We start from the raw sequence: 14262 nt of genomic DNA, 5'->3' as shown, positions 1-14262 counted from the left end.
GGTGCTGACAACACCAAGCCAAGGGTTAAGATCCCCTTACCGGTCATCTTTTGAAAAAAAATAAATTAAAAAAAAAAAAAAAAAAAATGCACACTGCAGGTCTCTAGCTGAATACAGAAAATTTAAAAATTCACAATAGATGGAATAATGGGAGGAGTCCATATAGACTAGAAATAAAACTCTAGGAAGAAAAACACACCTTATTAAAAAACTTTTTTTTTTTCCTTTTTGTCTTTTTTACTGACCAGTAACGGGATCGCAACCCATGGTGTCGCGCCCGCACTGGGGACCAGCAACGGGATTGCAACCCTCAGTGTTGCACCCGCACCGCGCTCAACCAGTGAGCGGGAACCGGTCTCCACATGGGATCCGAACCCTCGGCGGGAGCGCCACCCAGGCAGCGCACTCTCCAGTGCACCACTGGGCCGGCCCATTAAAAAACTTTTAAACATAAATCTCCTGTTCCTGAAATACTAGTATCTAGAAATAGATAAAGAATGAGTCAGGAGAAAACATGCAGATATGAAAGGAATATAACTGATTCCTGATTTCATCAAGAAATGAGAATATGTAATACTGAAATTATATCATTTGTAAACTCTAAGTTAGAAATAAATTCCATCAATAATCCCTTCTACTTCTTCCTCCCAACTGATACAGCAAGTAGTGATGATGGCTGCTCCCCTAGCACTCAAGAAGATGGACTGATAAGCCATTAATTAATAAGAGCCACACTTATGAGGTCACTCATGAGAAGAGAGCAGCTCACCAGCTTGATGCCCGAGAGGACCTCCAGCAGAGAAATCAGGTTATGGCCATCCCGCAGATCTTCATAAAGATCATTGATGTGCTTGCGGACCTGTGAATGAGAGTAAAACAGACTGATTTTTATTTGATCTTCAATTATTATTCTATTGCATAGAATCTCTGGTTCCAAGTAAACACAAATTAAATAACTTAAAATTGGAAGCTATAATAAAATAATAAAATTCAGGAATTTTCTAGCTGGAGTAAAATACATATGAAATGGTAACATTTACCAGAGTGTTTTTTATTTTTTTTTGTCTTTTTTCGTGTCTGGCAACGGATTGCAACCCTCAGTGTCGCGCCCGTACCGGACCGGGACCGGCAACGGGATCGCAACACTCAGTGCTGCACCCGCACCTCGCTCAGCCAGTGAGCGGGAACCGGTCTGTATGTGGGATCCGAACCCTCGGAGGGAGCGCCACCGCGCTTCCCAAGCGGCGCACTGTAGCAGTGCACCACCGGGCCGGCCCTACCAGAGTGTTTTTTAAACTGAAGCCAGATCTATTATACACTCTAACCAACAATGAACAATATTCTACAAAGTTTGGAAAAGGAGATGAGGAGTCTTAATTATCATAAAACATCTCAGGAATTACTATGGGCCAAATGTAATAGGATGACTAATGATGGACAGATGAGTACAGAGTCAGAAAAGCCTTCGAGAGTGCAACAAAGGAAACTGAATGCTAGGTACCCAATGCTCCATAGGGTGTACACCCAAGTTAACCCCTCTCTTACCAAGTATTTCTAATAGTGAATATGAGAATTACTCTCCTTGTGGGAAAATTAATTCTCATTTTATAACTGAAACTATGGGAAAACATCTTATTTTGGAAAAAAGGGTGGTTAATGTCAAATGCTGTGCTAAATGCTTTACATGTTATCTCATCTATCCCTCACATCTATGAGGTGAGAATTATTACTCCTATTTTACACATGAAGAAACAAGGCACAAAGAGATTAAGTAACTTGCCCAAGGTCATCAAACTGCCTCAGTTTGGTCTTTCTAATTTTTGAGTCTTTGACATTAACTATAATCTCATTTTGTTTATTTAATCCAAAGAACTGCCTTGTGAAGTGTATTTATTATCCTCATTCCAAAGAAGAAACTGAGGAAACTGAGGCTCTGAGAAGTTAAGGTCACACAGCTATAAATTAAGAGGCAGTAGGTCTTCTGATTCATTCCTAGTCTAGTGACAACTTCATGGAGCAATACAATGCAGAATAAGAAGGCTAGTGGAAATTACAAGAAAGAAGGTTGATTTTTAACATAAATAATTTTATAGACAACAACAGAAAGGACTACTTTCAGAAGAAGTGGATTTCTAGTTACTAGAATTTTTCAAGCAGTGGCTGTGATTAGGGGATTTTTACATTTGAGTGGAAAACTAAAGTCCTCTCCACTTATTCAAAGTAGCATTCAAAGAAGACTGAGAATTGGAAAAGATGAAGGCTGGAAACATCTGGGAAGACTGCCTGGAAGAGATGGGACTTGGAGGATTAGCAAATGTTCTGACAGAAAGAAAGAAGATGGAAAAAACACAGAAAACTAGGTACAGAGGTAGAAATACACAGGTAGGTGTGTTTGTATGTGTGTGTGTAAAGGAATAAGAAGGTGACAGGTAGATTACCCAAACGGAGAAAAGCATTCATATATTGAAAGAATATTTCTTCAAATTTTTGTACTATTCACAATGTACTGGCTTGAGACATGACACACTTTTAAATTTAATCTGCAATATTAACATCTCCATCACTTTCTTAAGTCTAGACAATTAAAACAAGACATTTAGCTCAGATTTGTAGCATTTGCTGATTTCCATGGTGTAAATACTCCCACCACAACCAATTTTAAGCTATTAATGTAACATCTCAAATGCAATGCTGGGAAGAAATGGACAGGAGTAGCTCACCATTATTTAGTATTTCTACCATAGAGGTACAGTAGATAAAATTAACCTCAAAAGCACAGACAATAATAACATGTGGTAAAAAAATTATGAAGTGAAGAGCTTTGAGTATTTATTACTTTTATTTTAAATATAATTTATCTAGTCATAACTTTACATAATTTCAACTTTTAATAATGGCTGTGTTTGGTAACCAGCTCACAAAATTGCTAAGAATTTAACATTTGGTTGTCATGAGTCCACATAAGCTGGTTCCAGCACAACAGTGGGTCCAAGACTTCAAGACTTCTCCCTTGGGCCAGCCCGGTGGCGCACTCGGTAGAGTGCGGCGCTTGGGAGCGTGGCGGCGCTCCCGCCAAGGGTTCGGATCCCATATAGAGACCGGTCCGCTCACTGGTTGAGCGCGGTGCGGGTGCAACACCGAAGGTTGCGATACCGTTGCCGGTCGCAGTGCAGGCGTGACACTGAGGGTTGCTTGCGATCCCGTTACCGGTCACGAAAAAAAAGACAAAAAGGAAAAAAATAAAAGACTTCTCCCTCAAATGGGTCTGTGATATTATGAAAGTATATATTTGGTCTTTATCCCTATCTCCTGACAAACAACTCCTAAAATCCTTAGAACCTCCACAGTAATGAGTCTTTTCGTATGCTAATGATGGCTGGCAGCCCCTAGGGGTCAGCTTCAGGATGGGGGGTTGATCACAGGAAAGACCAAGATGGAACTTTCAGTCCCACCCACCACCCTTGGGGAGGGGAGAGGGACTGAAGGTCAAGTTGATCACCAATGGCCAATGATTTAATCAATCATTCCTATGTAACGAAGACTCCGTAAAAACCCAAGAGACCTGGGTTCAGAGAGCTTTTCCATAGCTGAACACATGTAAGTTCCTGAAGGGAAGGCATGGAAGCTCTGTGCCCTTCCCCTTAAACCTCGCCCTATGCATCTCTCAGTCTGTATCCTTTGTAATATATTTTATAACCAACTGGTAAACATAAGTATGTGTTTCTCTGAGTTTTGTGAGCAGCTCAAGCAAAGTAATTGAACCCAAGGAGGAGGTTGTGGAAACCTCAATTAATAGCTGGTTGGTTGGAAGTTCCAAAGGGCTAGGCTTGAGACTGGCATCTGAAGAGGGGTGGAGGGGCAATCTTGTGTGACTAAGCCCCACTGGGGGATCTGACATTATCTCCAAGTAGACAGGGTCGTTATTGAATTAGAGGACACCCAGATGGTATCCACTGTGGAACTCATTGCTTGTTTCCTGGTGGGGAGAAATACCCACACATGTGGTCTTCGCAGAAGTCGGTCTCCTGTGTTGCTTGTTGTGTTGTGACAGTAGAGGAGGAACAGTGTGTGTTTTTCCCACTGACTCAGGTTTCAAGCTTGTGGTGTAGAACTAGAGTGCACCACAACCAACAGAAATAAGCAGGTCATGAGAATTAGGAGTGGATTTGATAAGTTCAAAGTTAAATATGTTGAATTTAAAATGACAGCAAAGGAGCTACAAATGGAAATGTTCTTGAAGCAGCTGGAAATACCATAATTCAATTTGGGTCAGCTGAGAACTTAAGTTTAGAAGTCATATGCATAGAGGTGCTGGCTAAAGACATGGGAAATGCTGGGCTTTCTGGGTTAGGGGCAAAAAAGAAGAGCAGAGTGCTAAAGATTGAGCCTTAGGAAATAGCCAAAATTAGAGGCAGGAGATGGAAAAGCAATCAAAAAGGGGGAGGGGGAGAAAGAAAACAAAACAGGAGCAGTGAAAGAGCTTGGCAAAAAAAAAAAACCCAAGAAAGTGTAATCAAGAGGAGAATAATCGCCAGTATCAAATACTACAGCAGAGGTCAAGGAGGAGAGGACAGAGAAATAGTTTTTTAATTTTCCTACAAATAAATAGCAGTGCTTTTTTGTGAGAATAATTTTCAAGAGAGTAGTAGGTTTAAAAAAATGTCAGCCTTATAACACCAAAGTCATGGGTTCAGATCCCCGTACCAGCGAGCCACCAAAACAAAAACAAAAATAAAAACAAAACAAAAATATTTCTGACATTTCCCACAGACATGAATAAGCAGAGGTATGAAAGTCCACATAGTGTCTAGGAAGTGGTGAATTGTCTCACATGCCACAGCAGGGGCTGCACAGGAAAGAGCACCTGGAATCATCAGTGCTACCTGTGCTCAAATAGAGAACCTCAGACCGAGAAAAGTTGGCAATGTTGGTAAAAACTTGGAGTTTTAAAACTTTTTTTTCTGGTATATTTAGAAGTTTTAACTAAAATTACAGGAAGGCCAGTGGCTTCTAAACTTATTCCATCTGCTAGATTAAATATTGGCCTTTTGTTTCCACTTACTAACCTCTGAAGTCAATAGGAACTGACTAAAGAAAGCATTTCTCCGCCTCCTGAGGAGCTTGTGCTCTTGGTTTAGTTCTATCACATCCTCTCATCCTTTTTCCAAGTTTCTTTGGGGGAATATACTTTATCAGCTACTAGGACCTAGAGACATGGCATAGATAATTTAAATAAGACCTTATTTAAAACTCTAGATTTTTCTTTTTGATGGTTTTGGTATAATAAGTAGAATTCTTGGGCTGGCTTGCATTCTTTTTTTTTTTCCTTTTTGTCTTTTTTACTGACCGGTAACGGGATCGCAACCCTCGGTGTTGCGCCCGCAACGCGCTCAACAGTGAGCGGGAACCGGTCTCCACATGGGATCCGAACCCTCGGCGGGAAGCGCTGGCGCACTCTCCATTGCGCCACCGGGCCGGCCCTTGCATTCTAAATTAGTTTTTTTAGGGCCGGCCTGTGGCTCACTCGGGAGTATGGTGCTGATAACACCAAGGCCGCGGGTTCAGATCCCATACAGGGATGGCCAGTTAGCTCACTGAGTGAGCGTGGTGCTGGCAACACCAAGTCAAGGGTTAAGATCCCCTTACTGGTCATCTTTTAAAAAACAAATAAAAATAAGTAAGTAAATAAATAAATAAATAAATTAGGTTTTTTATATACCTTAGATGCTTACATCTTTAACAGATGTCTTTTAATATTGGATCAATAGTGTTCTCAATTAATAAAGAGGAATTGATTTGCTTATTCCATAATAAACTGTTTCCCAAAGGGATATTGGAAAATCCAAGAGATCCTATGTCAACTAAATCTAGAACTTGGGATACTAGGTTGGTTTTTATCTTACACTGGTCTACCTGCCAATGGCAGCATTAATGTGGGCCCACTTGAGGAACAAAGCAAAGGATGACTGAGTTGTAAAAAAACCAAATCACAATCCCTAATTCTCGGCCCAAAGTTAAAAGAATTCCAACTTAGATGAAAGATTCTGGTTAGCAGTGAATCTCTATTTCTGAAATATCCCAAGATGAGGAAATGCTGTTGGAACCAAAAGGCTAGCGGCCTAAGAAGAGACGAAAAATAGCCAACGATTTAAGTAAAGCTCTGGCTGGCCTCCAATTTTTAACAATGCTATGATGTGTTCTTCCAGTTGCTCCCGCCCTGGGCCTCCTGTCATCACACAGCACTGAGGCAGAGGTCCAACAGGCAGCATCAGCTACAAATGAGCAGCAGGCAGCCAGAGCATTTGAATTTAGCTATGAAGTTTAGGGGACAAGCCTGAAGCAGAATCAGTTCTGTTCTTCCAATTGCTAGAGAAGAGGTTCAAAAGCAGAATAAGTTGGGGGCATGTTTAGTTGAAAGAACAAGTAATTTTGACCAGAAGACTCATGATTGATCATTAGCTCCACCCCTCACGAGCTGTGTAATCTTGAGAAAGTTACTTCACCTCTCTGACTCTCATTTTCTTCAGCCTTTAAAATCGAGAGGATAAACTACCTTTACCTCTTCAGGGTTATTGTAAGTATCAAGTCAGATAAGAATGTGCTTCATAAGCTATCAAGCACTATCAATATTATTGGTATTACTCAAAGTAACAAATAGTTATTAGATACTTCTCACATTCCTTGTGCGGCAATTGACAGAGAAAGTAGCATAATACAGTCCCAGCCCTCAGTGAGCACTCTTAACAGAGGAGACAGATGTGTGAACACACAGGCAGCTCTTTAAAATGTTATAAAACAGAGATGGGGCTGCAATTGATTTAGTATGAGGAATGGAGGTCAGAATCTCAGAGAGGTGATAATGGAGCTGGACCTTGAAGGGCAAGCAGAGGAGGCTGGGACATGCATTCTAGGGAGAGAAAAACAAATAAGCCAAGGGGTGTTTAGGAAACAGTGAGTTGTCTCGTATGGCCACAGCAGAGACTGCTCAGGAGAGAGTGCCTGGAAAGGACACTAAATAGGTAGGTCGGAACCAGGTTGTGAAAGACCCTGTACCATGAAAGAGTAAGGTGTCATCCAACGAGAGGCAACTGGTAGCTACTGAAGGAATTTACAGAGGGAATAGCTGTTTTTGTCCTCCCTGCCTTCTTTGTACTGTCATTATAAAAAGACAAAATATCTGCCTTCAAGTTACAATTCAGCAGAAAGATAGAGAATGTACATAAATGCTGTGGATGCTATAAGAGAAGTACAGAAGGAGTACCGTGAGGGGGGCAAAGAAAAGGGTAGTCAATTCCACACAGAAGAGTCAGGAAAATATTTACTGAGGAGGTGTTAAGTTGGTGTTATCAGGCAGAACAGGTATTCCAAGCGGAGGGAGCAGCATGAATAAAGATATAGAGTCATAAAATAGCATGGCACATAGTTCAGCAAGAGCTTACAGTATGGGGGGAATTTAGCACTATGAGCCTGAAAAGGTAGGCAAAAGCCAGGGCCACTACTGCACATGTCAAGAGCACAGGTCCTAGACTTTACATTGCCTGAATTGTAAAATTTCAGTTCTGCCTCTTTCTAGCAGTGTAACCTTAAACAAACTGTTGACCCTCTCTAAACCTCATTTTCCTCATTGATAAAGGGGGATATTAATAGAACCTACAGCATAAGATCATTGAAGAATGAGATAATTAAATGAGACAATCCATGCACATGACTTAGTACAGAATGTCTGATTTATAGGAAGCCCTCAATAAACTATTACTACTATTATCATTATGATTGTTATTATAGAAAACTTTGTTAGGAAACTATTCTACTGGTCAAGGCAAGAGATGAGGCAGCCCTGGACAACAGCAGAGGTGATGGAGAAGAGAAGACAAATGCAAGCAATGGTTCTGAGCTGCAAGTGACTGACTGGACTTGGTAACAAGGAAGAGATTAAGAGCAGTAATGAATCGAACATGATTCTAGGTTCCTAAATTGGACAACTAGCTACATGAGTGAAAATATTTAGCAATTTGGGATTTGTTAAACATAGGATATGCCTGGGTAACATCCAGACGAATGTGTCAAGTGCAATGTGAGAAACAGAGGTCTTTGGCTCAGAGAAGAATGCACAAAAAGGCTCTGTGATTGCCTCCTTATCCAGACCTTATAATCTGAAAATCACCTTCACCTGTATTCCCCACTAAACAAATGGCCCTAAGGAGCCATGTTTGATTTACGTAACCATCTCCCTGGCCAGTTTACTGAACTACTGACCCATGGAGAAAAATGAAACTCCAGCTAATCAGAGTTTCTGTGTTTGTGCCTTTAGAATCTTGTGGCCTCAGGTGTTTACATCACCACTTGAGTGACAGCCATCATGGCTCAAACATAAGCAATGGGAGAAATGTAGAGAAATGAATGTAGGAGACACACAGAAGTAAAAATGAAGGAACCCAAGGCCTCATAAAAAGAGATAGTAGTGGTCTGATGACTGTTTAACTTTGACAAAGCCCAGCTGCATTTAGACATCAGATCCTATGAGATTGTCTTATATCCATTTTTACCTGTGCTTTAGTATTCCATGCAACAAAACAAGTCCTGTGACTAAAAGAGATGAGATTGCCAGAGAAGAATACAGAGAAAAGAAAGAAAATGGCCAAAGTTAGGACCCTAGGGAACATCAACATGGGAAGTGTCAGACAGAGGACGAAAAGCCAGTGAAAGAGGCAGAAAAAAGGCATTCAGAGGGAAGAGGTAATTCAGGAAAAAGCAGTGTCCTAGAAGTCAATGTAGGAGAGGATTTCAAGGAGTAGACAACGGTATCAAATGCTACAGAGAGATCAAATAACCGGAAGATAAAACTAGGCCACTGGATATGGCAGTTAAGGGATCACTGGTGACCTTTCCCAGAAGAGTAGTAATTACTATAACTCAAAAACTTTGTTTTCAGGCCAGCCCGTGGCTCACTTAGGATAGTGTGGTGCTGATAACACCAAGGCCACGGGTTTGGATCCCTATATAGGAATGGCTGGTTAGCTCACTTGGGAGAACGTGGTACTGATACCACCAAGTCAAGGGTTAAGATCCCCTTACCAGTCATCTTTTTTTAAAAAAAAAGACAAACAAAAAAACTTTGTTTTCAGATCTTGACTGCAACAGTAGTCATACTGGTGGCTCACTTAGGAGAGTGTGGTGCTGATAACACCAAGGCCACGGGTTTGGATCCCTACATAGGAATGGCTGGTTAGCTCACTTGGGAGAACGTGGTACTGATACCACCAAGTCAAGGGTTAAGATCCCCTTACCAGTCATCTTTTTTAAAAAAAAAAGACAAACAAAAAAACTTTGTTTTCAGATCTTGACTGCAACAGTAGTCATACTGTTTATCATTAAGTTCCTCTACCTTGGTTTCTCTCTTATTTAAAAATAATAATAATAAAATCTTCCCCCAACTCTAGCCATTCTGGAAGTGTTCTGTATCTTGAACTGCATGGTGGTGAAATTCATGTGGAAATTCATCAAACTGAACATTTAAGATTTGTGCACATTAGAGAAAGAAAGAACAAAATCCCCTCCGTCCCATCTTTACAAAGTCATGAGATTAAAGAAAATAAATACATTAAACCAAATTAAAATTAAGAAAGGGGCTTATAAAATAATATGTAAAGCTAGGAAAAAAGTGTTTCTTGAATACCAAGAATCACCCCATGGTATCCTCAACCTCAGCCTTCTGAGGTAATGCCTGTAACACTGTCCTTGACACAAAAATGATCAGTAAGAATTTATTAAAGAAAAAAGAAAAAAAGAAAGGAAAGTCATGTGTGTCTTCCTAGACTTGAGCACGTGGCAAGCAATCTGAACCATCCGAGTGGAGGGAATGACAGATCCAGATAAAGAACAGCAAGAGGTGTGAGAGCAGCATCTATGGAGTCCTACCTTCATCAAGTGCTTGTTGACCCACTTGGTGAATGTTTTCTTCTGAACCCGGTCCCGTTCATCTGTAAAGGAAACACAGAGGAGGCACTGGCTTAGTGCTACCCAGGCAACAGGTTCCCATACCTCTATATTTTGCCCATGACCCAGTTTCTCTAGGACCACTTAAAAAGGTTGACTTTACCCACAGAACTGCAGGACAATGACTTCATGTTAGGAAGGTCTGGCCTATCTCAACTTCCTCATCAGTCCTGACCATGCTGTCCCTTCACAAATTAGATAAAATCACATGTCTCAAAAATCATGTCATGGCAAAGTCTCCCTAGCATGATAATTTGAGCACAGCAGGGAACGGAGTGATTCTTTGCTTCCCTTACAACAAACTCCAAAAAGCCAAAGCTGTGAATACCAACAGAAGGGGTGGGGTGGCCTTGGCATTTGGGACACTCATACTGCACACGCAGGTTAAAACTCACTCTTCCTATACCAATCTGCCTGAGCAATGCTCTACTCCCTCCCTCTCCTACCCCAGTACTTCCTTCATTCCAATTTCCTCACCAGCCACTACCAATCAGCCAAACTCTCAAAGCTGCCCAGTTTACCCCCAATGCGCATCTCTTCCCTCTCTTTCTTCTCCTAAGTCTTACAGAGGTAGACTCCCCTTCTTTCTAAATTTTTTTCACCTCTTTAACAGAAACATAACTGCCAACCTGACAATGACTGTTCCACAGAGACTCTATCCTGAAGACTCACTTTTTCCAACTCCTGCCAATTCCGCAGAGCCACTTCCAGACCACTGAGCCAGACCACTGAGCCACTTCCAGACCCTGCTCCTTTTCTGTTTATTTGAAGCCAACACCATCCCATATACCATCTTGTTCAAATCATCCTCACTGTCATTGAGCATTCCCTGCTGCCCACTTCCTTCCACATGACAAATCTACCTTACCCTTCCCTTCTGATTTGGATCACATTTATTATCTCCACCTTTATGTCCACATATATGCTGACAACGCATCTGAGCCTATTTGGCTCCACTGACCTTTATCCCCAATTCACATCCGGTCACCACACTGCCACATCCTGAACCTCATTCCTTCTTCAAACATACCTATTTAGCAGTCACCTATAAAGGTGACTGTCGTACCCTCTAGTCATTCTCAACCTTCAATCACTTCATTCTTATTTACCCTATTCATTAGAACATCTAAGACTATCTCAGTCTATGGTTCAGGCAACATCATTAAGCAATTCAAAGCTACCTTCACCTCCCTAACTTTCTACCTACTATGTTTGCCATGACAATCTCCAAACCTAAATTAACACGATTACTTCCATGTCTTTTCCAAGTTAGAGAACATTTCGGAAGGAATCTGAGGAAGTATATAAATTTGTTTCACTGGTAATTCACACAAACTTCAGCTAGCTTCTCTCTCCCTACTGCCCAGTTATTCTCCTCTTACTGATCCCCTAGTAAAAGCCACATAGTACCATTCCAAACAATGTCATCGCTCTCTTTCCATCCCTGGTGAAAGCACTTCTCTACTTACTTTTCTGAGTTTGTAGCCATTCAATAAGCACTCCCTCATCTTTGTCCCTGATCTTATCTTCACATCCTTCTTTTCAGCCTTGTATCCTTTCCCGCTTTGCAAGAAACAATTCTCTTCCTACTATAGTCCACACCGCTGAGGAACAGACCTTACACGTTCTCTAGTCTAATTCCCTGCTGATATGTGAATCTCTTCAACAACAAAGAATCATATGATCAGGGTTGAAAGTTTTTTGTTTTTTTTTAAAGATGACCGGTAAGGGGATCTCAACCCTTGGCTTGGTGTTGTCATGTGAATCTCTTCAACAACAAAGAATCATATGATCAGGGTTGAAAGTTTTTTTTTTTTTTTTAAAGATGACCGGTAAGGGGATCTCAACCCTTGGCTTGGTGTTGTCAGCACCACGCTCAGCCAGTGAGCAAACCGGCCATCCCTATATGGGATCCGAACCCGCGGCCTTGGTGTTATCAGCACCGCACTCTACCGAGTGAGCCACGGGCCGGCCCTCAGGGTTGAAAGTTATATCCAAATGTCATATACATCTACAATATTCTTGTGATGCTCAGAACTTAAGAAAATAGAGAATTCATTACCTCATAAGGCAATATAACAATAGTTCTAGTAAATGTCATAATCTGCTTCCTTATAAATTCTACCTACAGGCTCTCATTTGGGACTGTTAAAATTACTTAAATCTAATCTATCTTTCAGTTAATAGAATTTTGCAAGTATTTGAAGCCAGGATTCTTACTAGACTTGGACAATGTCATTCCAACATATTTTGATCTTTTTAGATGCTGATTCAGTTATCCAACATATCCATCATCCTTTCAAGCCCATGTCATCTGCAGACTGAGTCAGAATCAGCTTGCAATTGCAGTCTCATCGAAATCACTGACACTATGCTCATACTATTTATTTCTCCTTCATGGCATGCTACTTCTTTTCCTCTCTACCTCTCCAAATCCTGTTTATTCTTTAATATCCAGCTCATTCATTCAGTCATTTATTTTTTTGAATACATCTTTATTAAAAACCTAGCTGCTAGGTTCTTTTGACTCTGACAGTAGAAATATCAAAGTCACAGTCCCTACCTTTAAAAGAGATGATAGTATAGTAAAGTTAAGCACATACTACTCAAGAACATAAGAAAAGTTGTTAAGGCTACCAGGGTAGGGAAGGGAAACATGAGAGGTTAGTGAAAGTTTCCCAGAGTAGTGACTCTAACTAACCTTAAAAGATGAATAGAAGTTAGTCAGAAAGAGAAGGGAAGGGACAAAGTTGCTACATGAAGTGAAGTTACATCTAATGCAAATTCATGGAGACAAGAAAGAGCTTATTTTCAGAGAATTGCGCAGAATTAAGGATGGTTGAAAGACAGGATATTTATTAGGTAGTGGATAGTATAGGCCAAATCACGACCTTTCACTGACAAAGGAAGGAGCTCAAACTTTATCCTATAAAAGATTTTAAATAGGAGAATGATGTGATCAGATTTGTAATTGAGAAAAATTATTCTGGTGTCCTTTCCTGACAACTCCAATTCTCAACAGTCTCTTTGTCCTCCAAATTTTTATGGTGCTTTCTGTGCTAATCACTCAATCACCACTTATATAATTACACAGAGTTCTGAATTTTTAATACTCTATTCTTACATCACCAGTGAGATCTCTAATTCTTTGAAGAGACCATGCTTTACGTTTTTGCATCGCCCAGAGCTTCTAACAGCTAAAGCTCTACATAATAAGACCTAAAAAAACAAAACAAAACCTTTCCTTTTTTTTTTTTTCCTTTTTGTCTTTTTTCGTGACCGGCAATGGATCGCAACCCTCAGTGTTGTGCCCGTACCGGACCGGAACTGGCAACGGGATCACAACCCTCGGTGTTGCGCCCGCACCTCGGTGTTGCGCCCGCACCTCGCTCAGCCAGTGAGCGGCCGGTCTGTATGTGGGATCCNTAATACTCTATTCTTACATCACCAGTGAGATCTCTAATTCTTTGAAGAGACCATGCTTTACGTTTTTGCATCGCCCAGAGCTTCTAACAGCTAAAGCTCTACATAATAAGACCTAAAAAAACAAAACAAAACCTTTCCTTTTTTTTTTTTTTCCTTTTTGTCTTTTTTCGTGACCGGCAACGGATTAAAACCCTCAGTGTTGTGCCCTCAGGTTGTGATCCCGGGACCGGCAACGGGATCACAACCCTCGGTGTTGCGCCCGCACCTCGGTGTTGCGCCCGCACCTCGCTTAGCCAGTGAGCGGGAACCGGTCTGTATGTGGGATCCAAACCCTCGGCGGGAGCGCCCCCACGCTCTCAAGTGGCGCACTGTAGCAGTGCGCCACCGGGCCGGCCCAAAACCTTTCCTGATTGGACAATGTATACTTAGAAGACTGGCTAAAGAAACACACAAAAGGAAATCAGAACCAAGTGACCTACAAGAATTCAGTTCAATATGTAAAAACCCCAACACCCCAAAACTTATTAGTATCACCTGTGTACTGGGATGGGTAGCCATAATGGAAAAATTAGAACTAACTAAATGATCTGCCCAATACATTTTCACCAATTCCAGATCGGCTCTGCTTCACTATATTAATTACCCACATAACCAAGAAAAGTCTAATTCGAATTTTACAAAATTCTCACTCTGAAGACACAAGTTTTCTTTCGTGTTTTTCTTCTTACAATTTTTTTAATTATAAAAGTTATACATGTTTCTCTAACTGGTCAAACAACACACAGAAGAAAAATGAAAATAGTTAACAGATTTTCTTTTAAACTAATCACTATTTTTTTT

At 40.9% G+C, this 14262-nt stretch overlaps 1 protein-coding gene across 2 annotated transcripts in view; it reads right to left on the bottom strand.

Annotated features, from left to right (window-relative positions):
- MACF1 (microtubule-actin crosslinking factor 1) overlaps positions 1-14262 on the bottom strand; it is a 352523-nt gene that overhangs the window by 206820 nt on the left and 131441 nt on the right. For both annotated transcript variants that reach the window (XM_008565851.1, XM_008565852.1), the window contains exons 2-3: positions 9919-9980; positions 770-859 (exon numbers count right to left, since the gene is read on the bottom strand). In XM_008565851.1, the coding sequence (XP_008564073.1) occupies positions 770-859; positions 9919-9980 (152 nt within the window). The remainder of the gene's footprint in view (positions 1-769; positions 860-9918; positions 9981-14262) is intronic.

This window comes from Galeopterus variegatus, unplaced genomic scaffold (assembly GCF_000696425.1).
Source record: "Galeopterus variegatus unplaced genomic scaffold, G_variegatus-3.0.2 Scaffold209, whole genome shotgun sequence".
NCBI lineage: Eukaryota > Metazoa > Chordata > Mammalia > Dermoptera > Cynocephalidae > Galeopterus > Galeopterus variegatus.
This window is presented reverse-complemented; position numbering and strand designations above follow the sequence as displayed.